The 27,212-nt window shown below is 42.6% G+C and overlaps 2 protein-coding genes across 2 annotated transcripts; one reads left to right on the top strand and one right to left on the bottom strand.

Annotated features, from left to right (window-relative positions):
- Positions 1-242: 242 nt before the first annotated feature.
- Ska1 (spindle and kinetochore associated complex subunit 1) lies at positions 243-19,151 on the bottom strand. The gene is made up of 7 exons (XM_048363418.1): positions 19,107-19,151; positions 18,466-18,562; positions 15,460-15,584; positions 12,779-12,876; positions 12,338-12,475; positions 2,561-2,730; positions 243-1,359 (listed from the first exon to the last, which is right to left on the bottom strand). Exons 2-7 carry the CDS (start codon positions 18,548-18,550, stop codon positions 1,211-1,213), a joined length of 765 nt encoding a protein of 254 aa, XP_048219375.1. The 5' UTR covers positions 18,551-18,562; positions 19,107-19,151; the 3' UTR covers positions 243-1,210.
- On the top strand, positions 19,117-23,167 carry LOC125363937 (tRNA-uridine aminocarboxypropyltransferase 1-like). The gene is given in 5 exon segments (XM_048363273.1): positions 19,117-19,360; positions 21,106-21,220; positions 22,282-22,468; positions 22,470-22,730; positions 22,733-23,167. Coding segments are annotated over 5 exon segments (1,242 nt in total).
- The last annotated feature ends 4,045 nt before the right edge of the window (positions 23,168-27,212 follow it).

The raw sequence follows: 27,212 nt of genomic DNA, 5'->3' as shown, positions 1-27,212 counted from the left end.
CCAAATCTCCGACTCTTGGCACCAATTGTGGGTCCCACAATACCTGGAATTAGCAGAGACCCCACAGGTGAAGGGCTCAAACACCAATCACAACTAGTGGGTGACCCAGATTACACTTGTCAGACTTGGCTGCAAATTGGAATTCCAATATCCCCACTGTTATGGAAATGCTCAGGTGACTGAGAACACAGGATAACATTTGGCTTCAGTTTACTACTTTATTTTAAGGGCTATTGCAACAGTACAGGTGATATGAAGAAAGGGAAGGTCCAGACACTTCCTTTCAGCTTCTGTCCTCATAGTTGGGGAAAAACACCCTCCTGGGACATCAATGTGCTTGTCCACCAGGAAGCTCTCCAAACTCCATAGTTTAAGGTTTTGTATGGATTCATCGTGTCAGCAGGATGGATTAATTTGATCTCCAGCTCCTCTCCCCTCCCTGAGAGATTGGGCAGGGAGGGGATGATAAGAGTTGGAACCGTTTAGTCATGGCTTGCATCAGCAGCTCCCCGAAGCAATCCAGAGGTCTAGCAAGAATCACCACATTCGAATAAAATACGGTCCTATTAGCAGGAAATTCGAAGGGATTTAAGAGCTCTATGCCAGGAAGCAGAGTCAAAGACCAAACAGAACAAAAAAATGCAAACCATTGCTTAGGACACTAAGCAATTTTAAGAGTAAAGATGTAAGGACCAAGAGCAACTGTACACATTTATTCAATCACAATAGCACAGCATCTCGGTAAATTTCCATTGCACTTTCATTACACAGTATGCATTTCAGGAATGCTCCCTGAGGATGTATGGGAGGTCCAAGAAGCAGATGCATATATCGCCTCCAGATCACTTCTAGAAAATCTGCCTGCAGACTGAAATGATGGAAGTAGACACTAAGGAGCTGGAATTCCAGGACTGGCTACCCATGGCCTCATCTGCTTGACCTTTCCCTTCCAATCTCACACATACATCCATGTCACAAAACACAAAACTAGACATGCGCACTTCTTAGTTCCACAGTGTGCTTGCCTAGTTCAGAGGCTTAGATGGTAAATGCCGGAAGGCAGTGAAATCTGATTATATTTGCTATATCTAAAAAGATTGCTATAAGAAACAGCATAGGAAATAAACAGACTAAAATAAGTGATATGTGAGGAACTGACAGCACTAGCCTCTACATCCTAAGGTTGCTTGGGTTGGTAGCTCGCAAACCCTCATGCTATGACGTAACGGGTAAGTCCACCCCCTCGGACCTCTGACAGCCTCCGGCAGTGTCGCAGAATATTCAGGATCATATAAAACCTCTTGTCGGCTTTCAAAGTCGTGAACTCCTTGATGTCCTCTTCCACTATAAAATAATGACCTGAAAATAAAGATGTTAGTGCTAGCTTTTATGTGGCCAACTTTGAAGATGAATCTTTCGTCAAGCTGGGGCTTGAACTCAGGGAGTCAGGCTTGCTAGGAGGGCATTCTACTGTTGAGTCATGCCTCCGGCTCTGAAGATACATCTTTAGAGCATTGGATTGTGAGTATGAATAGCTTTAATAATTATTTTGGGGAGGGAGAGAGTTTAACTCAAACCTTGAGCACATTAAGGAAGGTGTTCTACCACTTAAAGCCATGCCTCAAGTTTCATTCTCACTTTTTAGTTACTTTTCAGATGTCTTAATTTCTTTGCCTACAACTGGCCTGGGACCTGAGCTGGGATGACAGGCATAAAGACTGTGCCTGGCCTGTTGGTTCAAATAGGGTTTCACTTACTTTCTGAGCTGAGCTGGCCTTAAGCCATGATCATTCAGATCTCCTCGTCTTGAGTGATTTGAGATTATAGGCATATACCACTGTACCCAGCCTAGATCAATTCTTCTTACTGTCATTATCCAATCAACCTGAGAAACTGTGTTCTTGCGAAAATAACAGACTGTAACAACTGAAGTTGCAGTTCATCTTATTAGAACAGATCCCTAGCTACCTACTGATATCTCTTGAACAATTCCCTTTTCCAGGGGCACGATGCGGGAGCAATTAGCAGAATGGAAACCCTGGCAGATCTACCACTTCACTGGAGAATCTTGGCTAAGTTGAGCTCTTTGTGCCTACTCTGCAAAATGGGATCAGCATGTTGAGAAGGACAAAAGCTCTGGGCACATGAGGGAGCCCACTGTATAGTTTATATAGCATTTATATAGTACTATATAAACACGACCAGCTATTATTATTACTGTTCAAGTTCTACACACACCGGTAGAGTTCCACAACACTCTCCCATTGCTTTTCTCAGCCTGAGCATGAAACGTTTTGGGTGCTGATCTGCCTGTGTACTCTAGGATGTTTTAGCAGCACCTCTGGGCCCCACTCACCAGAGGCCAAGAGCAACTCCTGCCCCAACTGTAGCCACCAAAAATGTCTCCATGTGTGACAGAATGTCCTCAGTGGGAAAAATGTCTCTGGTTGAGAATTAACCCTAGATTTAGGATTTTCCAGAATTAGAAAAATACGGTCCGCATGCTAGTTATCCTCCAAAATTGCTGGCAAATGCACACAAACATATGCTATCATTTTACCTTTGGTATCCTTTGTTTCTTCACTAATAAATCGGTGATAGAGATTTCTGTTTACAGAATTCAGAGATGCTTTTGGTTGATGGACAATCTTGTATTTACTAACCACAGCCTTGTTGATTTCTTTAATAACATCATTAATTTGACAATAGGTTAAGCGAGATTTCATGTACCTATTTAAAAGAAAGTATGTAGTTATTTTTTAAACCATATTATTTTCTTTGAAAAAAGTTAAGTGTGATAACAATGTAAAAGCATCAACATGCTCTTTTGTAAATAATAATTTTATATCAACTTCCAAACAGACCAGACATGTCTTAACAGCTGAAATCGTAACTAAAGATGGTAACTTATCATTTATTGTTTCTATCTGGAGGCATTCATCTACTTTCACCCACACAGCATTAACGTTACAACTTCAAAGAAGCTCTCAAATTCTAATTCAAATGGATTGTATACCTGTAAGATATAAATCGGTTAAAAAAATTTTTAATTAACCGGGTGCCAGTGGCTCACGCCTATAATCGTAGCTACTCAGGAGTCTAAGATCTGAGGATTGAGGTTCAAAGCAGGGCAGGAAAGTCCATGAGACTTTTATCTCCAATCAATCACCAAAAAGCCAGAAGAAGGGCTGTAGCTCAAGTGGTAGAGTGCTAACATTGAACAAAAAGGCGCAGGGAGAGCACCCAGGCCCTGCATTCAAGCCCGAAGACTGGCACTAAAATTTTTTTTTTCTTTTTAGATGTATGCAGAAAAAAAGAAAAATTAACATGTCAAGAAAGTATATAAGGGGCTGGGGATATGGCCTAGTGGCAAGAGTGTTTGCCTCGTATACATGAAGCCCTGGGTTCAATTCCCCAGCACTACATATGTAGAAAACGGCCAGAGTTGGCACTGTGGCTCAAATGGCAGAGTGCTAGCCTTGAGCAAAAAGAAGCCAGGGACAGTGCTCCAAGCCCCAGGACTGGAAATTCAAAAAAAAAAAAAGAAAGTATATAAGTCCTATCACTTTTCTGAAAGATATGCAAAGAACTCTTCAAAAGTCATAAGGAAATAACCCAGTTTAAAAAGTAAGTTATGGGGGCTGGGAATATGGCCTAGTGGCAAGAGTGCTTGCCTCCTACACATGAAGCTCTGGGTTCGATTCCCTAGCACCACATATATGGAAAACGGCCAGAAGGGGCGCTGTGGCTCAGGTGGCAGACTAGCCTTGAGCAGGAAGAATCCAGGGACCGTGCTCAGGCCCTGAGTAAGGCCCAGGACTGGCCAAATAAATAAATAAATAAATAAATAAATAAATAAAAAGTAAGTTATAGACCTGAGAAATACTCACCACAGCAGGTTTACAGATGTCAGATCAGCATATGGAAACATGTTCAATAGTACCAACATACAACTGAGCAATCATGCTGCATTTACCTAACAGGGCTAAAAACTATGTGTAGGAAGAAGAAAGATGGCGCCGATAGAATAGAGAGGCACCCCGACTCGCTCCAACGGCATAGTGAGCTGGGAACCCCAACACCCAACACCACATCAAGAACCCAGCAAAACCAGCAGCCAGAAGCAGTGGAGAAACGCAGGAAAACAAAAAGGAGCAAAAAAGAAGAACCGAAAACCTACACGGAGCCGGAGACTCACCGGGGCACCCTCCCCCCTCCAGCCGACCCTGGCCCAAACAGGGTCAGGCTGGGAAAGGGGAACCCGGCGATCGGCAGACAGGCTGCCAGGAGCGCAGAATTCATATAGGGGGAGACCCCACGGACACAAGGCAGGGTGCGGACCAAGACACACCGGCAGCGACGAGAAGTTCGGGTCCACACCGGGTTTGGACAAGGGAACCCAGCGCGGCAGATAGAGGGAACCGGGGAAGCCACCACGACACTTCGCCAACCCCTGGAGGGCCAACGGCTGCGCGGGACACACACACAAAGCAGCAAAAGTGAGTGCCCTCCCTCCCCCCTCCCCCACCCCTGAGGGAACAAAGAACCCACAAATCAGGCGGGGAAACTCCCATCAGGCGCTGGGAAGTCAGTTTAGCAGGGCAAGGGCGGAGCAGCCCCAAGGCCCCACAGGTTCCTGAACTGGCAGAACCGGCCCCGCCCCCTTCCCAACAGGGGCCGGGGACGGCCGGTTGTGCAAACCCCACCTGAGGCGCCTGGACCTCGCAGACTCTTACAACTAAAACCACAGGCGCTGGGGGGCAATACCAGCCCAGCAGGGTCACTTGAGCCTGATCACGTCCCCCCTCCTCACAGCGGAGGTGAGGTCTGAAGGTGCCAAGCCACACCCGGACAGTCGATCCCACTGGGCCCCACACGTACCCCCCCCCCCCAACGGACTCGTGGGAGGGCGCAAGCACAACCCAACAACCCAGGACTTGCTCTGGGAGGCATATCCCGCCGAAGTGCCTGTTGCACTGGACGCACAGCGCACAGGAGGGCGGGGACCCCGGCGACAGCGCCCGCTCTGGTAGGCGTACCCTGCACTGGTGGGCGGGGACACAGCGACAGCACCTGCTGCCGTAGACACGTCTACACAGGAGGGAGGGAGGAGCTACAAACCAAACCTGAGAAGCCATCCAGATCTCCAGATGCGCAAATCACAAAGAAACATAACTCAGTTCATCAAAGGGCAAGCCAACTCGCCAGCTCCAAAAAGCAGCACGACTGAAGAGGAGATGGAGACTAAAAAAGCAAATGAGGCCATGTTAACAGGAATGATCGAAAGCGTCAGAAATTAAATCAGAAAACAATTCCAGGAATTTAGAGCGGAAATCTGGAAGGACACCCAGGAAGCCAAGAAAGAAATGGAAGCAAAACTGGATACAATGCAAACCTGCTTTAAAGAAATGGAAGCAAAAATGGATACAATGCAAGCTGCCTTTAAAGAAAATCTCCACATCCTAAGAATTGAAATGCATGAAAAAATAGATTTAAAATACAACTCTTTAAAGGAAGAAATCTCCACGATCAGAGCTGATATGACAACCATAAATAGCTCTCTGACATCCATAAACTCCGCAATTGAAACCATGACACAAAGAGTAGACCATATGGAATCCAGAATCTCTCGCCTGGACGATGAAGCAGATGACAACAACCAGAAAATGACCACACTCCAAGAAAAGGTGAAGCTTCAGGGAAGACTAATCCAGGAACTAATGGACAAAGACAAGAGATATAATCTGCGCATAATTGGAATAGAAGAAGGAGCCGAATACCAGAGCAGAGGGCTTAATCATGTTCTCAATAAAGTTATTGCAGAAAACTTCCCCAATCTCACAGGGGACCCCATCCAGGTAACCGAAGCCTATAGGACACCTGGCAGGCCAGACCCCAGGAAAGCCACCCCAAGGCACATAATATTCAAGACTACAGACCTCAAGATTAAAGAGCAAATTCTGAATTCAGCCAAAGCGAAGAAGGAAACTTTTTTCAATGGGAAGAGGATTCGAATAACATCCGACTTATCCACACAAACTTACCAGGCTCGAAGCGAGTGGAAGAACACCATCCAAGTACTCCAGAATAACAATTTACAACCTCGGATCAAATATCCAGCGAAATTGGAGTTCACATTCGAAGGGAGAACCAGATCTTTCCACACCAAAGAGGAGCTAAAGGAGTATGTGAATAAAAAACCAGCCCTACAGCGAATATTAAGAGGGGAACCCCATCCAACAGAGATCGTAAAAGACACACAGACAGAACCAGAAAGAAACTTCAATAGCCAAAGTCCAGCAGAAACACAAGCTCACTAAAGACAAGAAGAAAAAAAAAAAAAAAAAAAAAGAAGAAAAAACAGTCCACCAAGAAAATGGAAGGAGAAAAAACACCCTTATCCTTGATCTCTTTAAATATAAATGGTTTAAACTCCCCGATAAAGAGGAGCAGACTGGCAGAATGGATTCGCAAACAAAAAGTTGACATCTGCTGTCTACAAGAGACCCACCTTACAGCAAGGGACAAAAACAGGCTTCGAGTGAAAGGATGGAGCAAGATCTACCAAGCAAATGCATCCACCAAAACGGCAGGTGTAGCCATCCTGATCTCAGACAAGCTTGACTTCTCTTTAAAGTCCACTCAAAAAGACAAAGAAGGACACTACATATTAATACAAGGAAAAATACAGAATCAAGAAATCACGGTGATAAATGTATACTCACCAAACAAAAGAGGCCCGACATATGTCAAGCAAATTCTCAAAGAATTACAGAGCAAGATAGACGCAAACACAATCATAGTGGGTGACTTTAATACTCCTCTCTCTCCAAGAGACAGATCCAACACCCAGAGGATTAGTAAGGGAGCTGAGGACCTAAATAACACCATTTCCCAAATGGACCTAACAGACCTATATAGAACCTTTCACCCCACAGAGACCCAATACACCTTCTTTTCAGCAGCCCATGGAACATATTCCAAAATAGACCACGTCATAGCCCACACAAAGAACCTCAGCAAATACAAAAGTATTGACGTCATCCCATGTATTATATCTGATCACAGTGGATTAAAGGTAACCCTCAACAACAAAGGATACCACAGAGCCTATACACACTCTTGGAGGCTAAACCCCACGCTGCTATCCAACACTTGGGCCACAGATCAAATTAAAGATGAAATCAACGAATTCATAAGCCACAATGACAAAGAAAACACATCACAAAGAAACCTATGGGACACAGCTAAGGCAGTACTGAGGGGCAAGATCATTGCACTCAGCACCCACATTAAAAGAATGGAAGCAGAGCAGGTGAATACCCTCACGATGAAACTAAAACAACTGGAGAAACAAGAAATGACAGAATCTAAAACGACTAGGAGGGGAGAGATCACAAAGATTAAAGAAGAGATAAATCTGATTGAAAATAGAAAGACCATTCAACAAATAAATAAGACTAAAAGCTGGTTCTTTGAGAAAATAAACAAAATTGACAGACCCCTTGCAAGACTTACAAAAAAAAGAAGAGAAGAGACTCATATTCGTAAAATCAGGGACTCCACAGGAAAAATTACAACAAGTACACACGATATTCAAACAATCATAAGGAGCTATTTCCAAAACCTCTACTCAGCAAAAAACAATAATTCTATAGAAATGGATCAATTCTTAGAGAAGTACAAACTGCCCAAACTGAACCAAGAAGAAATAAATCAGCTAAATAAACCAATAACTTACGGTGAGATACAGGAGGTAATCAAGAACCTCCCTACTAAGAAAAGCCCAGGCCCAGATGGATTCACCAACGAATTCTACAAAACCTTTAGTGAGGAGCTAACTCCAATACTCCTCAAACTCTTCCGCGAAATAGAAATGGAGGGAGAAATCCCAAACTCATTCTATGAAGCTAATATCATACTAATTCCCAAACCAGGCAAAGACACAACAAAAAAAGAGAACTACAGACCAATATCACTAATGAACACAGATGCAAAGCTCCTCAATAAAATATTAGCTAATAGGATCCAGAAAGTGATCAAGAATATCATACATCATGACCAAGTAGGCTTCATCCCTCAGTCACAAGGATGGTTCAACATCCGTAAATCAATCAACGTAATTCACCACATAAACAGAACTAAAATCAAGAATCACATTGTTATCTCAGTCGATGCCCAAAAAGCCTTTGACAAAATACAACATCCATACCTATTAAAAGCTTTGGAGAGAACAGGAATAGATGGAACATTCCTCAAAACAATAAAAGCCATATACAACAGACCAACTGCTAATATCATATTAAATGGAGAGAAACTTAAGTCATTCCCCCTAAAATCAGGAACAAGACAAGGATGCCCACTCTCCCCACTTCTGTTCAACATAGTGCTGGAATCCCTAGCCATAGCAATAAGGCAAGAGGAGGACATCAAAGGGATCCACATCGGCAAGGAAGAAATCAAGTTATCCCTATTCGCAGACGACATGATCCTGTATCTGAAGGACCCAAAAACCTCAGTACCCAAACTCCTACACCTAATAAACCAATTTGGCAAAGTAGCAGGATACAAAATCAACCCACAAAAGTCAGCAGCTTTTCTGTACACCAGCAATAGACAAACAGAAAAGGAAATTATGGAAACAATTCCATTTACAGTAGCCAAAAAAAGAATAAAGTACCTAGGGATCAACTTAACCAAGGACGTGACGGACCTATTCAATGAAAACTACAAAAATCTAATAAGGGAAATCAAAGAAGACACAAGGAGATGGAAAGACCTCCCATGCTCATGGGTAGGCAGAATCAATATAGTGAAAATGGCCATATTGCCCAAATTGTTATACAAATTCAATGCAATACCTATCAAAATCCCAGCCACATTCTTCACTGAAATAGAGAAACCAATCCATAAATTCATATGGAACAGCAAAAAACCTAGAATAGCCAAAGCAATTCTAGGCAAAAAAAGCAATGCTGGAGGTATCACAATACCTGACTTCAAGATCTACTACAAGGCCATCATAACAAAAACAGCATGGTATTGGTATAAAAACAGATCGGAAGACCAATGGATTAGAACTGAAGACCCAGAAATAAAACCGCACTCTTACAGCCAACTGATATTCGACAAAGGAGCTAAAGATATACAATGGAATAAACATAGCCTCTTCAACTACTGGTGCTGGGAGAACTGGGCAGCCATATGCAGAAAACTCAAAGTAGACCCAAGCCTATCACCATGCACCAAGATCAACTCAAAATGGATCAAGGACCTCAACATCAGACCTGAATCCTTGAAACTACTGAAGGACAGAGTAGGAAAGACACTAGAACTTATAGGCACAGGAAGGAACTTCCTGAATAGAGTCCCAGGGGCACAACAAATAGGAGAAAGACTCGACAAATGGGACTACTACAAATTAAAAAGTTTCTGCACAGCTAAGGACATAGCCACCAAAATAGAAAGACAGCCAACGATATGGGAAAGGATATTTACCAGCACATCAACAGACAAAGGCCTGATATCGGTCATCTACAGAGAACTCAAAAAACTAAGCCCCTCCAAGCCCAATAAACCTATTAGGAAATGGGCAAAAGAGCTAAAGAGAGACTTCACAAGAGAAGATATAAAAATGGCAAAGAAACATATGAGGAAATGCTCAACATCCCTGCTAGTAAAGGAAATGCAAATAAAAACAACCCTGAGATACCACCTCACCCCAGTTAGAATGGCCTATACTCTGAACTCAGGAAACAACAAATGCTGGAGGGGCTGTGGGGAAAGAGGAACCCTTCTCCATTGTTGGTGGGAGTGCAAATTAGTACAACCACTTTGGAGAACAGTATGGAGGTTTCTCAAAAAGCTCAATATAGACCTACCCTATGACCCAGCCATACCACTCCTAGGCATCTATCCTAAACAGCAAAATCCAAGATATCAAAAAGGCATTTGTACTACCATGTTTATCGCGGCACAATTCACAATAGCTAAAATATGGAAACAACCCAGATGCCCCTCCACAGACGAATGGATCCAAAAAATATGGTACCTATACACAATGGAATACTACATAGCGATTAGGAATGGTGAAATATTGTTATTTGCAGGGAAATGGTCAGAACTCGAACAAATAATGTTGAGTGAGACAAGCCTAGAACACAGAAAACAAAGGGGCATGATCTCCCTGATATATGACTGTTAACAAAGGGAGACGGAGAGACAGTAGAGACCAAGTCTGTGAATACTGTATATGTTCTTGATACATTGTATATTGCATATATGTCAACCTGACCTAGACAAGGGATAGAAAAACAGGTTGTAAGATATCATAAGAAATGTACACACTGCCCTACTATGTAACTGCACCCTCACCCTCTTTGCACATCACCTTGTAAAAAAATTTATGTCCAATTAATAAAAAAAAAAAAAATTCAAAAAAAAAAAAAAAACTATGTGTACACAAAGCCTATGGCATGAATGTTTATAGTGCCTTTATTCGTAACTGGCCCCCATCTGGAAGTAACCAGGATATCCATCAGTGGGTGAAGGGACAAATAAGATGTGATACATCCAACAATGGGATGATCGCTGATGCTAAAAAGAAATGCACAATCATGATGTTAGGAGAGAGTAGAGGAATCTTGTGGCACAAAAGAAGCTTGTCAGAAAGGGTTAGTATGAACCAGAGATTGGACCTTCTGGAAATGGCAGGGAAAAGATCAGAGGCGGCCTGGGGCTACATGGGAGAAAGTGTACACAGGACACAGTGAAACTCTTCTCTACAATACTGCAGGAGCATGAACTATTTCCTAAAGAGAGAAATAATCATGCCCTGTGCCCCACGGACTCTTCCTGGGATCCTATCCCAAAGGGGAAAAAAAAAAAGAATTCTCTAGAAGAAATATCACTACATCATCTTTCGTAGCAATAAGACAGCCTAAATTCTATTTTGTTCAGTGTGTGTGTGCGCCATTCCTGGGGCTCAGGGCCTGGGCGCTGTTCCTGAGCTTCTTTTGCTCAAAGCTAGTGTTTTACCACTTGAGCCACAGCTCCAAAAAGCCAAAGCTGGGCTCTGGCAGCGCACACCTGCAATCCTAGCTACTCAGGAGGCTGAGATCTGAGGACTGCTGTTCCGAGCCAGCCTGGGGCAGGAAAGTCCCTGAGACTCTTAACTCCAATAAACTACTCAGAAAACGCTGGAAGTGGTGCTGTGGCTCAAGTGGTAGAGCACTAGCCTTGCAAATAAAGAAGCTCAGGGAGATTGTCCAGGCCCTGAGTTCAAGCCCTTGGAATGGCAAAAAACAAAACCAAAAAACAAAAGGCAAAGGCACACTCCATCCAAGAAATGCCTTTTGGTTTTTTGGGGGTTTTTTTTGTGGGTTTTTGGTTTTGGTTTTTTTGCCAGTCCTGGGGCCTGAGCACTATCCCTGGCTTCTTTTTTTTTTTTTTTTTTTTTTTTTTTTTTGCACTCAATGCTAGCACTCTGCCGCTTGAGCCACAGCGCCACTTCTGGCCGTTTTCTGTATATATGGTGCTGGGGAATTGAACCCTGGACTTCATGTATACGAGGCAAGCACTCTTGCCATTAGGCCATATCCCCAGCCCTCAAGAAATGCCTTATTTATTCATTTCTGTATTCTCCTCAATGACAGTACTTAGGACAGAGCTCAAATCTACACAGGTAACCTCAAGACACACAAACCCCACAACACACACACACACACACACACACACACACACACACACACACACTTTCTAATTCTCACATTCAATTGTCTTAAACCTACAGAATTGAGATGTCTGGAGCAATATATCACCAACCTAAGCAACAAATGACCCGTCTCTAGATCTCTTTGAAAGCAGGTTTTACACCAAAATAACAACAACAAAAAGATATTTGAACTACCAAAAGAAAGTTATTTGCAAAAGTTTCAATAATAAAATGCAGTCTTTTTCAGGTTGTGGTAACTTGGGAAGAAAAACTCTTAAGTTTAGTAATTTATATAATGTCTGATTTGCACCTTATCTCTAATCTAGCCTGAGAGTTAATGAGAAAATACAGTGCATGTGGGAAATAAGAACTCTGTACAAAGAACTCCCATAACATCAATAGCCTCAATTTGAAAAGGAAATTAAAATTTTTGGAAAAAAAAACACCCCAACAATATCATTTAAACACTCAGCAACAAGTTTCCTGCCTTTTTACAGGATAATGTAAAACTATTTCAGATAAGATTAGTATCAGAACACAACATACAAACAAGCCCTTATGATTTAAACAGCCACATATTGATTATTAAAATTTGGAACACTGTCATTTATCTTTACTACTTACGCAGGAACACCATTGAACTCATCCGTAGTTATAAATAACATTTCTTTAATATTTTTTTGTTCTTTGGGGGGCTTCTTTGCGGGTGCCGGTTCATCGGCTTTGACTGGTTCTTCTGAGTTAAGATTTGATTTACTAGCCCTACAGAACAGAGATGGAGATACATATACAGCAATTGTGAGAATTAAGAAGCATACTAGGAATCTTTCTGACAATGTATCTTAAATTCAGGAGTCATCCTATTATAATTTTATAGCCCCAATATGGAGGTGTACACACACTTTCTCTCTCTCTCTCTCTCTCTTTCTCTCTCTCTCTCTCTCTCTCTCTCTCTCTCTCTCTCTCTCTCTCTCTCCTAGTACACTGACAGAGGAAATGCCTCTCTCTGGGGTGTTTTCATAGGTTTATAAATCCAGATATTGAAAACAGTTACCAGTAACTTACAAGCTCTGGGTTACTTTCACTTGAGGCAGATGGGCAGGGATGTTTTCTTTGAGATGTTCTACATCTTTATAATCTTCTTCAAGAGAGTCACAGAGCTCCTAGAATTAAAAGGGGTGGGGGTGGGGCAACTAATGAACAAGCTTCTTTTCTTTCTTTCCTTTTTTTTTGGCCAGTCCTGGGCCTTGGACTCAGGGCCTGAGCACTGTCCCTGGCTTCTTTTTGCTCAAGGCTAGCACTCTGCCACTTGAGCCACAGCGCCACCTCTGGCCATTTTCTGTATATGTGGTGCTGGGGAATTGAACCCTGGGCCTCATGTATATGAGGCAGGCACTCTTGCCACTAGGCCATATCCCCAGCCCAACAAGCTTCTTTTCTGTCTGGTGTAAGACATTCCAAAGACAGGAAGGAGTGAGAACCACAATCACAGCGAATGGGAGTGCTGAGACTACAGAGTGAAGTGGAAAAGCACTGAATGTGCTAAAAGGGAAGAGCTGCCCGTGGCTCACACCTGTAATCTTAGCTACTCAAGAGGTTGAGATCTGATCATTGTGGTGCAAAGCCAGCTGGAGCAGAAAAATCCCCAGAAGAGGAGGTGTGGCACAAATGGTAGAGCATGAGCGTTGAGTGGAAAAAGCTAAGAAGAGTGCCCTGGCCCTGAGGTCAAGCTCCAGTACTTGCATCAAAAAATGAGAGGTTGGGGGAGAGACAAGAGAAAAGAAGAGACAAAAGAGTAGAGAGAGAAGAGAAAAATAGGAGGGGAGGGAGGGAAGGAGAAGGAAAGAGGGAGAAGGAGAAAGAAAAAGAGGAGGGGGAAGGAGAATAATGGAAGGAGTGAAGGAAGGGAGATAGGGAGGAAAGAAGGGAAGGAGGGAAGGAGGAAGGAAGGAAGGAGAGGCTTTGGGACTCAAAGATAAAGTGCTTGTCTTGCCTCCAAGAGGCTGTGTGTTCAATCCTCAACACCCCCAAAGGAAAAAAGCTTTGGGCTTCTAGGGCTGGTTTGGGATGGTGATCTATTTCTCTCTATGGACTTTTGTTTTTTTCAGAGAACAATCACTCTAATCACATTACAACTGAGAGGCAGGATTGAGTTTTAAGTCTTTCCCAAATAATGTTCACCTTGGGAAGCAACTAAGAAAAAGATGAAAGATGGATGTTTCTCATTCTGGTAAACTGTTCCTGTTGATTGAGCACACATTCCCTGTGTAGAAGGTACCAGAGATAATGCCCATTCAAGTGACAAGCATCAGGTTCTGCTTAGCATGGTTTCCAGGATGACATTCGTACAACACCAATGTGATGAAAATCTACTTGATCATAACTGAGTTTTTTCTGGGTGGTGTTAGGTGGTTTGGGGTTTTTATTCCTTTCTTTTTAAAAATGATTTTATTTAATCTCCACTAGAACTTGAGACAATAAAATTATGCAAATTTTAACAATGTATGTATTCTATACCTTTGGATTCTTTCATCTGGCTCCAAAGCATAATGGAAGTAGAAATTCCAAATCGCCTGTAATTCTCAGTTGAATAGTCTCTAAGGTTATGCCTATCCCTGGGTGTTCTTGGACAGGTTAGAACTGAAATACTAATACTAGATTCTGTCTCAAATTTATGACATGGTATCTACTAAAATGAGAGTCAGGTATGGTGGCTCACAACTACTTGGGAGAGAGAGATCAGAAGGACTATTGTTCAGTATCAAAAATCAGGCAAAGTGAGCAAGAGTCCACCTCAACCACCATAGTGTGGTGGTATGTACTTGTAATCCCAGCTATGTAGGAGGCCATAGGTCAGAGAATTACTGTCTGAGGCCAGCTGTGGGCAAAAATGCAAGACTCTGTCTGAAAAATGACTAAAGTAAAAAAGGTTTAAGGGCATAGGTAAAGTGACATGATACCTACCTAACATTATCCAAAAAGAAAAAAAAAAAACACTAACTAACATTCAATTGCATGCTGCCTAATAGTAGGATAGGCATAATTAAGTCCATTCCTATGCAAAATCCTTCCAGATTTTAAGGCTTACAAGGCTGAATGAGACCAGGGAGGCAACCTTGTTCATTTCCACAACAGCATGAGATAATTATGGTGCAAACTAAGTATGTTCTCGTTAGAAAGTACATAAGCACCTGTATTAGCTGAAGTCAATCAGAGGTTGAATTCAGAACAAAATGTGCATATAAGATTCAAATTTTCTTTATTGAAGAATACCTGTACTACTACGTTTTCTTAAAAAAAAAGGGGGGGGATGCAGAAATAAAAAGCTAGTAGTCCAGCATTACTTTAAAATAAGTTTCCTGAGCCCCCAATAGATGAAGGAGCTTCCTTCAAGTGGCAAGGGTTTTCAACAGAACCTAAGGACTCTATATCCCCTCAAGTCAATCTGGCGTTCTCCCCGTATCACCCTCCCCAGGCATGCCTGATTTAAAACAAACCTAACAAGCATCATTAGAAACCCTCCTTTTTAGTGAAGCTCACATTCACTGGCCACCAGCATGAAGAAAGAAACAGAGCAGAGTTTTAGATTCTTCACAATGGACATAAACACAAATGACACTACCCCATTAAGTTACAATGCTAAGAACATTATAAACTTAAAAGAATCCTTACAAGTTACCTGGTGATCAGGGAGTTTGTGTTTATTGCTCTGTTTTTACTTTGTTTCTTCATTTGAAAAGCATTACCTTGAGGGATGCGTTGGTTTGTTCCAGATACTGAATTTCCAATTCAAATTTATTGAGTAGTTCATTTACTACAACAATCTCATCTCCTATTTTATTTAATAAGGTGTTTGAGGCAGGTTCTTGGCCTATAATATACAAAATTAAAGTGGAAAATAAATATATATATATATATATATATATCAAAATAAGAACATAAAAGCACCCATGTGAACACACAGAGCAGCCAGCCATGATTTAGAAATAGCTTGGGTGGGGCTGGGGATATAGCCTAGTGGCAAGAGTGCCTGCCTCGGATACACGAGGCCCTACGTTCGATTCCCCAGCACCACATATACAGAAAACGGCCAGAAGCGGCGCCGCTGTGGCTCAAGTGGCGGAGTGCTAGCCTTGAGCGGGAAGAAGCCAGGGACAGTGCTCAGGCCCTGAGTCCAAGGCCCAGGACTGGCCAAAAAAAAAAAAAAAGAAATAGCTTGGGTGGAGAAAAGACTGTTATTTCTGCCCTAGGATCTGTTTCCATTGATAATCTAGGCCTATTTCTAAGTAGTTTGGAAGAGGAGGATGAAAGGCAAATATCAAGTATTCCCTGAGGCTTTTGTTTCTGGAAAATCCCTCCATTGTAATGGAACACCCAGGAAGACTAAATAAACACCTGTATATCTGCCTGGCTGAGCATTCCTGAGAAAAAGGTAAGTCTTAAGGAATTACAATATAAGAGGGCACACAGACCAGGTAGCTCGTGTGAACAAATGCTGCAGCATCCTGGTCCAGTGGGTAAAGAGGAATGCTGAGAAGGTAGCTGTCAGCCTCAGCAACTGGATATACGAATGGGGACAAGATTTAAAGCACTGAGTCTTCAAAACAAAGGACAACAGATTTGGGATTCAAATTTATACCATCATATGTACACTATTAACACTACTTGAAACTCCTAATCAGACCAGCAGGGTGTTTTTATATGCCTGTAATCTCACTCCGGAGATTCAGGAGACAGATCTGGAAGAGCAGTTTGAGGCTAGCACTATCTCAATTGACACTTTTGATGTTAGTCCTTTGGTAAAGAGATCGCAGCCAAAGTGGTTGGCAAATATAAGATTCTATTAAACGGGCTAAGGGAATAAAAACAAAGTATTCTGAACTTTTAAGCTCAAAGACAGCACTCTATCACTTGAGCCATAGTTCCACTTCTGGCTTTTGGTGGCTAATTGGAGAAAAGAGTCTCCTGGACTTTCCTGCCCAGGGCTGGCTTTGAACCATGATCCTTAGATCTCAGTCTTCTGAGTAGGTAGGATTACAAGCCACTGATGCCTGGCTGAATGTAGTTTTATACACTGTCAAAACATTTGTTTATTCAAGAATAAACATGGTCTCAGAATGATAATCTAAATAAGATTAATTATCAAAATCTGAAAGTCCTTCTAGCTTGTTGTTGTTTTCTCAGTGAAAGTACCTTAGAAGTAGAAATGGTACCGTTCTGGGAATCAAGACTCAGAAACTGATGTCCTGCCTGAGTACTCAAGAGCTGGGGACCCTGTCAAGCCATTTGACTTTGTTTCCTCAGGTATGAAATGAGACTTATTAAACTGGGCCCACAGTTTCTTTGGCTTTCTTTCTTTCTTTCTTTCTTTCTTTATTTATTTATTTATTGCCAGTTGTGGGGCTTGAACTCAGGGCCTGACCACCATCCCTGACTTTTTTTTTTTTTTTTTTTTTTTGCTTAAGGCTAGCACTCTACCACTTGAGCCACAGCGCCACTTCAGGCTTTTTCTGTTTATGTGGTGCTGAGGAATCGAACCCAGGGCTTCATGCATGCAAGGCAAGCACTCTACCCCTAAGCCACATTCCCAGCCCCTGGCTTTTATTTTTTATAGAGTAAGTGAGCTATACACCATAAAATGAATGAAGGTTCTTTACTAGAAGTTCTCTAAGAAGACCTGAGAATATCAAATCCTTGGGAAGGTATGTGTAATTCAAAAAGACATCTCCAACATAATTTTATATTTTAGGACAAAAAAGATGCTTTTAAACCATCAATTCATAATCCAAACAACAGCAAAGGCCAACTCAGTCTTCCAAGCAAAAAATCAAATTCTCCTGGACTGGGAGGGGAATATATCCTTCATAAGACACTCTAGGCTTGACATGGATCAGCTGTTCCTTTGAACTTTTCATTTTGACCTTTACCACTTCAGGTTTTCCCTCTTGCATTTTAGAATATCCATTTAGTTCTAGAGCCATGGATGTCACAAAACCTTCAAATCTCACTACTATTTTATATGCTTCAGAAAAATCTAAGTGAATAAAGCTGACAAAATATCAGCTTATCATCCAGTGTAATATTCAAGAGTTGAATGCTTTAAAAATAATTATTCAGGGGCTGGGGATATAGCCTAGTGGCAAGAGTGCCTGCCTCGGGTACACGAGGCCCTAGGTTCGATTCCCCAGCACCACATATACAGAAAACGGCAGAAGCGGCGCTGTGGCTCAAGTGGCAGAGTGCTAGCCTTGAGCGGGAAGAAGCCAGGGACAGTGCGCAGACCCTGAGTCCAAAGCCCAGGACTGGCCAAAAAAAAATAATTATTATTATTATTCAGGGCTGGGGATATGGCCTAGTGGCAAGAGTGCTCGCCTCCTATACAGGAGGTCCTAGGTTCAATTCCAGCACCACATATACAGAAAATGGCCAGAAGTGGCACTGTGGCTCAAGTGGCAGAGTGCTAGCCTTGAGCAAAAACAAGCCAGGGACAGTGCTCAGGCCCTGAGTCCAAACCCAGGACTGGCCAAAAAACAAAACAAAACAAACAAAAATAATTATTCAGGGGCTGGGAACAGCCTTGAGCAAAATGAAGCCAGTGACAGTGCTCAGACCCCGAGTCCAAGCCCCAGGACTAGCAAAAAAAGAAAAAAGAAAAGTAAAATCTAAAACTATCTTTCTAAGATACCACTCAAAGTAGAATAATAATCAAAGGGCTTCTGTATACAGAAAGTCAATAAACCTGTCTTACTTACCAAGATGTCTTAACGACAGAGTTCTTTTAATATTGCTGATCTTTTCATTAACATGAAAGCACAGTTGTTCCAGATCTGAGGCCATCTTATCGGTTGTCTGAACAAAAAATGTAAACACATTTGTAAAAAAAAAAAAAAAAAAGGAAAGGAAAAAAGGGAGGGTAGACTAAGCAGACAGGAGAAAGGGGGAATCACACAGACTTCTCATCTTCAAAATCCAAGAGTAAAACCTCGAGTAAATTACATTTCCTTGAAAGGAAACCTCAAGACCAATTTCTTTCAATTGTACAAAGTCCAGTTGCTAACCAAGGCACAGTACTGACACGGCTTAGAGCGTCTGCAGCCGACAGATCAAAAAACCAGGGTACAGGGGGTTATTCTGGCTCCTTTGCTTAAAGATCCAGGAAGACAAAAATTACCATTCAGTGCATTAGTGCTTCCTTTTAAATCGCAAAGTACATAAGTATATTAAAGAAAAGGGCCTAAGAAAGCATTTTTCGAAGGGGTAAGGCTTCGGTTTGTGGCTGGCAGAAATGCTAGAGGGGAAAAGATGCTAGAGAGGGGAAAACTCAGTTCCTGGTCCCGGGGCGGGTGAAGTCTGCTGCGGCCCAGCCCAGCGCCGCGATCCTGCGGCCCCCAACCTGACAAACGATGCTTCTGGCTGCTTCTGAGGTCCAGATCCTCAACTTCGTGCAATCCAGGAACAAAGGACCCCACGGGAGGCTGAGGGGCAAGCTGCAGAGACTCCAGAAATCCAGGGGCCAGGGGAAATTCAAACTGCGCGCCAGGCCCAGCGTCGCGCAGGCGCACAACGGGACGAAGGGGACGGGCTCCAGGAGCACGGACTGGGCGGGGCTTTCCCGGCTCTCCATGGACCAGAGCGGGACGGGGCGTGGTGGGCGGAGCCTAAATGGGGCGGGGCCTAAACGGGGTGGGACCCGGGCCGGTTGTAGGGGAGCTGGGTTAAACTCAAGTCAGTCATTCCAAGCTGGCTTCCAGAGCTCTGATAAAATGATCTCAACGTGACATAAAAGGACAAACTGGAACTGATTCTCAAGATCTTCTACAGTTACCAGGGGCACAAACCAAGGAATGCAATCAGACCTTACCGAGTGAGACCCAAGCTTTCATATACTTTAAAAATACCCCCAAATAATTCCCAAAAGTGGCCAGGAGAGTGAGCTAAAGAGACAGTAGTGGGGATGTTAGGGCTGACCTGAAAACTGGAGTAATTAAATATAGGTTTTAGTGTTAAAATTATAACAGCTTCTAAACCTTGGTGATGACTCCATGATAGAGGGCTGCACCCCAACCCGTGAAACTACTTTCTTATAGTTTGACATTTAAAAATGTAGGGAGCACTTGTTCACCTCTATACCTGGGTAACAACCATGGTAACAGACAGTAAAAAATGATCATAGTCATAGACTATAGAAATAACCATAATAGTAGTAGAAATGCCATGATAACTGTTGGGCTGGTTTACTTATGATTGAGTACTGGATTGTTTTAGCCCGCTCAAGCTTGCTTAGTGGTAATGGGGAAACATGGTCACAATTGTTAAAATAAAGTTGGTACTAGGTAAGCCTGACTGCAATATTCTGCTTCTGTAAATGGCTTGCTTAACCCATTTGTGACTTGCTCTACCCCCTGCACTAACACCCTGCCTCAGTGCTATGTGACCACCTGTTGTCAATTCCTGATATCAGTTCCCGATATCAAAGCCAAAATAGATAACTGTAAGGGTAAATAGCCAATAGAAATAGGACAAGACTTGCTTGCTAAATGCCATCCAATCAAGTATCTGCCACATTGGAAATACCTTGCCCCTGTTGTAATCACAATTAAAACCCTGCCTATCTGAGGGTCGGGACTCTCAATCCAGATCCGCTGTGTCAGTGACAGTTGGGAGTCCAGGCTCGAGCTTGCAATAAAGACTCTCCTGCGTTTGCATCAGTATCGGCTCCTTGGTGGTCTTTAGGGACCGGAAATGTAGGCATAACAGCTTGGGGGACTCATCCGGGATCCTCCAAGACCCCAGGACACCCGAACTGGAGAGTCTGGCACCCATCAGTGAGTTTGTCTTGTCTTGTCTGTTGTGGCGCCCAAATCAGTAATATTCTGTAAGGTTGGCATAAGACTTAAGTGGACACACAGGTGGGTCATCAACTGGGGGTCTCGGAAGACATTCCAGGCCCCCTTCTCAGTAAAGTTCCTTCCTCACTCTGTATAATTAGGAACCAAGCATTCAGCTCCCGCGCAGTGGCGTAAGGCCTACGTTCTCCATTCTGTTTGTTCTTCCTCCTCTGAGCGGAAGGAATCTGTTTCGTGAGGAATCTTCTTTGTGTCTTTTTGTGTGTCTCTTTGGTGTTTGTTTTTGGCTGTTTGTATTTACTTTTCTGAAACTCATGATAAGATGGGACAGATTCAGACAACTCTTCTTTCTCTTCTGATGGACAGACTCAGACAACTCCTCCTTCTCTTCTGATGGACAATTTTAAGAACGTGAAAAGTCGGGCACTTGCCTTAAATATAGAAGTAAAAAAAGGGGGAAACTAATCACCTTTTGTTCTACATCCTGGTCTGTCAAGATTTGGTGGAATCCCCGGTTTCCTGGTTAAGGCCCTTTCTACCCCCTAGGAACAGCTTCCAAGAAAGACATGGGACACACGGCCTCTGCCGGTATAGAGTTCCAAACAGCCTCCCCAGGTCCCCCAAAATCTGGAGGACCAAGGGGAAGAGGAATCAGCTTCAAGTAACCATTTTCTTCCAACTGAAGGTATTTAAAGGTCAACTGATCTGTAAAATGCTGTAGTCAAAATTGGGCTGAGACTAGAGTCAAGTACTGGGTGGGCTGAGTCCTACCTAGTTCAGGGAACCCCCCTTTCCAGCTATCTTCAGCAGAAAAGTATTTAGTGTGCTAAAATGTCTTGCTAAAACGAACAAGCCCTGATAAATGAGGCTGGAAAATGCTAAAGTCATTTGTTAAAAGTTTTGTCTTAAATCTTGGATGGTTATTGCAAGAGTAAGATTGGCATAAATACCTCTTGCCACTGGAAAATGTATGGCCGATATTTATTTTGCACGCTTTAAGATCTTTTACCTGTGTATGTGTGTGCATGTGTAAGTGTGAACATGTTCAAGATTAAAACTGTCAGTACAATGTAAAAATGGGTGAATTTAAGTTTTAACTCAAAGGTCATCAGATTTGGGCCTTACCAAATGTTTTAAAGAATTAGTGCATAGTTTTTTTTAAAAAAAAAAAAAACAACACACACACAATTAAAAGATATCCAAGGATTCTTTAATTTGCAGTTTTAAAAAAAAATCTGGGGTCACAGTTTCAGCTCCCGAGTCTAGGCTGCAACCCTGGCCCCGTGGTTCACTTTTTACTTCCCCAGTAAATCCATCCTTTTATCATCTTTTTGCTGGAGTCTGTGTGGTGGACTCTAGGAGGAACCAGGAATCCCCTCCATTTGGGGGGGTGACTCCATTACACCCTCCAAAAAAGGTGGTGGTTAAGGACTCTTCCTGGTCAGGGAACCAATGTTATGGGGTTAGAACTGTTACCAGGTTTGAGGGAGGGGAGTCCCTGTCCCACCAAGAGTCCACCACTCAGAGACAGTCTCAAACAAAAAGGTGGATTTATTGGGAAAGCATAAAGTGAACTGACCGGCCAGGGAGCTGAAACTACGCCAGTGAAAAGTGGGCTGGCCGGCCAGGGACACAGTGTTGACTCGGCAACAGCCACCGTGACCCCAAGCAGTCCTCAATTTGGGGTTTATAAAGGACTAGCTGTTAAACTTTGGTTTGAAGAAAGAATGTCTCTCAATCTGTATATCCTAAAGAAAGTGAAGAAAAGAATTCAAAAGTTGTAGACCCCAAACTGTCCACAGAGCCCCTTCAAAACTTGTGCTTAGCATCTCAAGAAGTTCTTCAGAAAGCTCAGCAAAGTGGGAGGTCAAAGTATCTCCAATGTGGTGGTTCCCGGATGTTCTACTGCTTACACGTATTACGTCCCAGTTGAAAACGTACCTACTGAACAAATTCCACTTGTGAAGCTACCACTGACGACTGACATTATTAAACATCCAAATGAAACAGATGGAAAAAGTACAGCTATACATGCAAAGCTCTTAGCACCTGAGTTTGTAAATATATACCCATGCCCTTGTATTCCAGAATATGAAGACCATCAAGTGGCACTTGGTTTTCCTGGACCTGAGTCTATATCAATACAAGATATTTCTTTTCATCTACAAAATTACGAATTCAAAGTAAAGCTAGAGGCAGAAATGATGACCCTGATAAGCAGTCTTTTAAATGCAAGAAAACTGAAGAGCAAGAGAGCTGTGAGCTGAACAAGAGCAGAGGCGCAACACTGAAAAAAATTATCTTCATAGACAGTACCTGGAACCAGACAAACAAAATATTCACTGATGAGCGACTACAAGGGTTGTTACAAGTTGAACTGAAAACCAGAAAAACTTGCTTTTGGTGCCATCAGAAAGGGAAGCCAGACACTTTCCTCTCCACAATTGAAGCCATTTATTACTTTCTAGTGGACTACCACATGGATGTATTAAAAGAGAAATATGAAAGACAATATGACAATCTGTTATTTTTCTATTCTTTTATGTACCAGTTGATGAAGAATGCCAAATGCTCTGGAGGTAAGGAAGCAGCAAAACTTATCCATTAGAGATAACAAGTCATCTGTCATTTTCTTTTCCTAAAATTAATAAACTTACCATTGTGCTTTGTTTTAAAAAAATCTGGTATCTTAATGCATAAGGGTATTTACACTGTAATCAAGTAATTTTGTTTAGCAAAAGACATTAGAAATATAAAATTTATTTTCCTCTACTGCTAAAATTCGGGGCTAAATGTCAGAAATTTTGGTATTAATGTTTGTTTATCACTGTTAAAAATTGCTTGGGTTGCTCAGTTAAAGATGGGGAGAAAAAAATGACAGAAAAACTTAGGACCAGCCTGTGTGCCTATCCTTAGGAGTGAGAGGTGATCTGGCAAAGGTGCAGCTTAGCCAGTCCATGTGGTGGGATAGGCCCTAGGGGGAGTCCACACATGGTGAAAAAAGAGTAAGCTGGCACAGAGGCAATTCATCAAGCCCCAAGGAATAGGAAGGGTAAATGGAGGCTTTTCTTTGTCCTGTATCTTTTCCTTACAGGTGGACATAAAAATCTGATGGTAGGGGCTGGGGATATGGCCTAGTGGCAAGAGAGCTTGCCTTGTATATATGAGGCCCTGGGTTCAATTCCCCAGTACCACATATACAGAAAACGGCCAGAAGTGGCGCTGTGGCTCAAGTGGCAGAGTGCTAGCCTTGAGCAAAAGGAAGCCAGGGACAGTGCTCAGGCCCTGAGTTCAAGGCCCAGGACTGGCCAAAAAAAAAAAAATCTGATGGTAAAATAGGTGATGTGATGATGCTATTGAAATCTAAAATTGCCCCTTGGGAGGTTTTTAATTTTTTTTTAAAGTTTTCAAAAGAGAGTTAAAAGTTTATCTGTACAATGTAATTTGATTTCTAGGCTTTGTTGCAATTTGGATGTATCTTTAAAAAAGGTACAAAGATGCTAAGTCTAGATTATTGTGTTTGTAATTCTGGTACTTGTAATTCTTACATTAAGGGAAAACTGTCATTTGAGTTCAGAGGTGTTCTAGGCAGTAACTCAGACTGCAGAAAAAAAAATGGCCCTTTTTAAACGGGCCACCCTGAGGCAATGGACTGACTAGTGCCTCTAGATTTCAGAGTTCTTCAAATACAAATGAAAGCTAAAGTGTAATTGTTAAAATAGAGGTTAATGTTAGGCTTTAAAAAAATCAGGAATGGATTTCTAGATTTGAGATTTAAAAATAAAGTTGTCCTAAATGTTTGTTTTAAATTGAACAAAAATAATTAAGGCTGCCCAAATGATTGTTTAAACTGCTATTCCAGTTTGCCTTGCAGGTTTTATAACAGTTTCCAGGTAGGCCTACAGTAAAAGACAGATGATTCTTACAAGTTTATCAAATGTAACTTTGGCCTTTAATAAGTTCCAGGTAAGATCATGCTTAAAAACTACTTCTGTGTGGACCATCTTGTTGCTTTAATTGGAATAAAGTGGCCTTTTGTAAGACTCATTGATCTGAAAACTGCAGTTCGAAGTCAGCCCAGGCAGAGAAAGGTCCCTGTGAGAGTCTCCATCTCTAATCAGCCAGCATAGTGCTGGGAACAGAGTTGTGTGGAGCTCAAAGTGGCAGAGTGCTAGCCTTGAGAGAGGCTGGAGAGCTAAGGGACAGCACTCAGGCCCTGAGTCCAAGTCCAGCGACAGATCAAGAGAAATGCCAAAGGTGCATTTACCTCAGAATGGAAAAGTCACTCCTGGGACAAAAGTGATGGAGCATCCAGAGGCAGTAAGCCACTCCTTGGATGACAGAGATGGTGTCAGATCCTAGAGTCATGTGTGCTTGGCCCTTAAAAAGTTAATCAGAGCTGGGAGGTCCTAGAAGAATAGTTTGTAAGCATGCCTTTGTAATACCCATGTCTGTCTACTGGGCAGGAACTTGCCAGTCATCTCTGATAGTGGGTAGTAAAGCTAAGATTGTCAAAAGGGGGGATAGTTTAAAATCCCAACCCCCTGCATCTGCTTAAAGCCCTAACTGGCAGTGAAAATTCTGAGTTGTCATATCTGTTCAGGAAAGGAAACTTGGGGACCTGAGATTGTGTCCTTATCGAGACCTACCTGAGGCCTACAAAGGTAATTTAGGCATTGTTAGGTTGTCAGAGATCTGTTTCCCCAGCCAGTCAGGAAAATGCTTTTGCAAACTAAAATGTTAAAAGGCTACACTGATGTAGCCCCCAAAAGTCTGTATAGTTGTTAAAAGTTAAATGTTGAATGTAATTTCCAGTTTGGAGTAAAGCTCCTAATAGACATCTAATCCTGCCACCTCTCAGTAAAGTAGACTAAGGTTATAGGTTCCTTACTAGGTAAGGTCAACGCCCCTCAGCCAGCCTGAAGAAGTTACAGAAGATGAGTGATCTTCGCCCATCAGCTCCCTTTAAAAGATGAGGCAGGATAAAGTAGGGAGCCCCCTTCTCCTCCTGCTGTACTCCCACTTCGACCCTCCCTTCTCCAAAGAAGCCTCAGGCACTAGACATCCTCTTACCCACTGAATTCGTTGGCAGGCAGGGAGTGGCTAAAGGTTTATCACCAGGCTCTTTTGGGGGGTCTCCGGGCCACCAGAAAGTACCCAATCAATTTGTCTAAGGTGCTAGCTTTTGTAGACACTTTTTCAGGATGGACGGAAGCTTTCCGAACCAAGTGGGAAACAGCACAGACAGTAGTGAAGAAGCTGCTAGAGGAGATAATTCCCAGGTTTGGACTCCCGGTAGCCATAGTCTCAGACAATGGCCCCTCTTTTTATCACCCAGGTAATGCAACTATTAGGTAAATCATTGGGGATTAATTAGAAATTACATTGTGCCTATCATCCCCAAAGTTCAGGTCAGGTAGAGAGGAAAAGAGACCTTAACCAAATTAGCCCTTGAGACTGGCGAAAACTGGACGGCCCTCCTACACCATACTTTAAGGGCATCACACCTTATGAAATAATGTTTGGGAGGCCTCCTCCCTTATGCCCTAAGCTTGGTTCTGAAGCAATAGCTAAATTGTCTAACAAACATTTGCTAAAAGGCAACCAGGAAGATATTAGGGGATTTCACTAGTCGGGCCTTAGAATAAACTTCTTTAACCAGTCTATGCAGAAAGTTGCAGGCAACTCAGCAGAAGGTGTGACATTCTACTGGAGCCTCTGGGAGACACTGCTGCCTGCTGCTGCCACATCCCCTCCCATCCCATTTGGGTTAAGATCAAAGACAGCCTGACAGTCATCTGGAGACATCTATAAACTTCTCACTGCTCGAGTAGATTTGGACATCAGGGAATACATGCATCCATTGATAAGCTGAAAGCATGGGATGATATGATTCTTTGTTTAATTGGTCCCCCTGGCTGACATTGTTAATAACCTCAGTAGCAGGACCTTTGATGTTGGTAATATTTATTTTAATGGTTGGTCCTTGTATTCTTTTTTGGGGGGGGGCCAGTCCTGGTCCTTGGACTCAGTGCCTGAGCACTGTCCCTGGCTTCTTCCCGCTCAAGGCTAGCACTCTACCACTTGAGCCACAGCGCCGCTTCTGGCCGTTTTCTGTATATGTGGTGCTGGGGAATCGAACCTAGGGCCTCGTGTACCCGAGGCAGGCACTCTTGCCACTAGGCTATATCCCCAGCCCTGGTCCTTGTATTCTTAATAGGCTCACTATATTTGTAAGAGATTGTGTCAGTACGGTACAGCTAATGATGCTCGGGTCTCAGTATCAGCCCCTGGACATGGAAGACATAGAAATGAATGATAATGAGGCCATGATTGGTCCCTTCAGTAACAAGTAGAAGAGGAGGGAATGTTAGGGCTGACCTAAAAACTGGAGTAACTAAATATAAGTTTTAGTGTTAAAATTATAGCAGCTTCTAAACTCTGGTGATGACTCCATGATAGAGGGCTGCACCCCCACCCATGAGACTACTTTCTTATAGTTTGACATTTAAAAATGTAGGGAGCACTTGTTCACCTCTATACCTGGGTAGCAACCATGGTAACAGACAGTAAAAAATGATCATAGTCATAGACTATAGAAATAACCATAATAGTAGTAGAAATGCCATGATAACTGTTGGGCTGGTTTACTT

The sequence above is a fragment of the Perognathus longimembris genome, chromosome 15, assembly GCF_023159225.1.
Source record: "Perognathus longimembris pacificus isolate PPM17 chromosome 15, ASM2315922v1, whole genome shotgun sequence".
NCBI classification, from domain to species: domain Eukaryota; kingdom Metazoa; phylum Chordata; class Mammalia; order Rodentia; family Heteromyidae; genus Perognathus; species Perognathus longimembris.
Note: the sequence above shows the minus strand (reverse complement) of the source record. Positions and strands in the feature narration are given on the sequence as shown.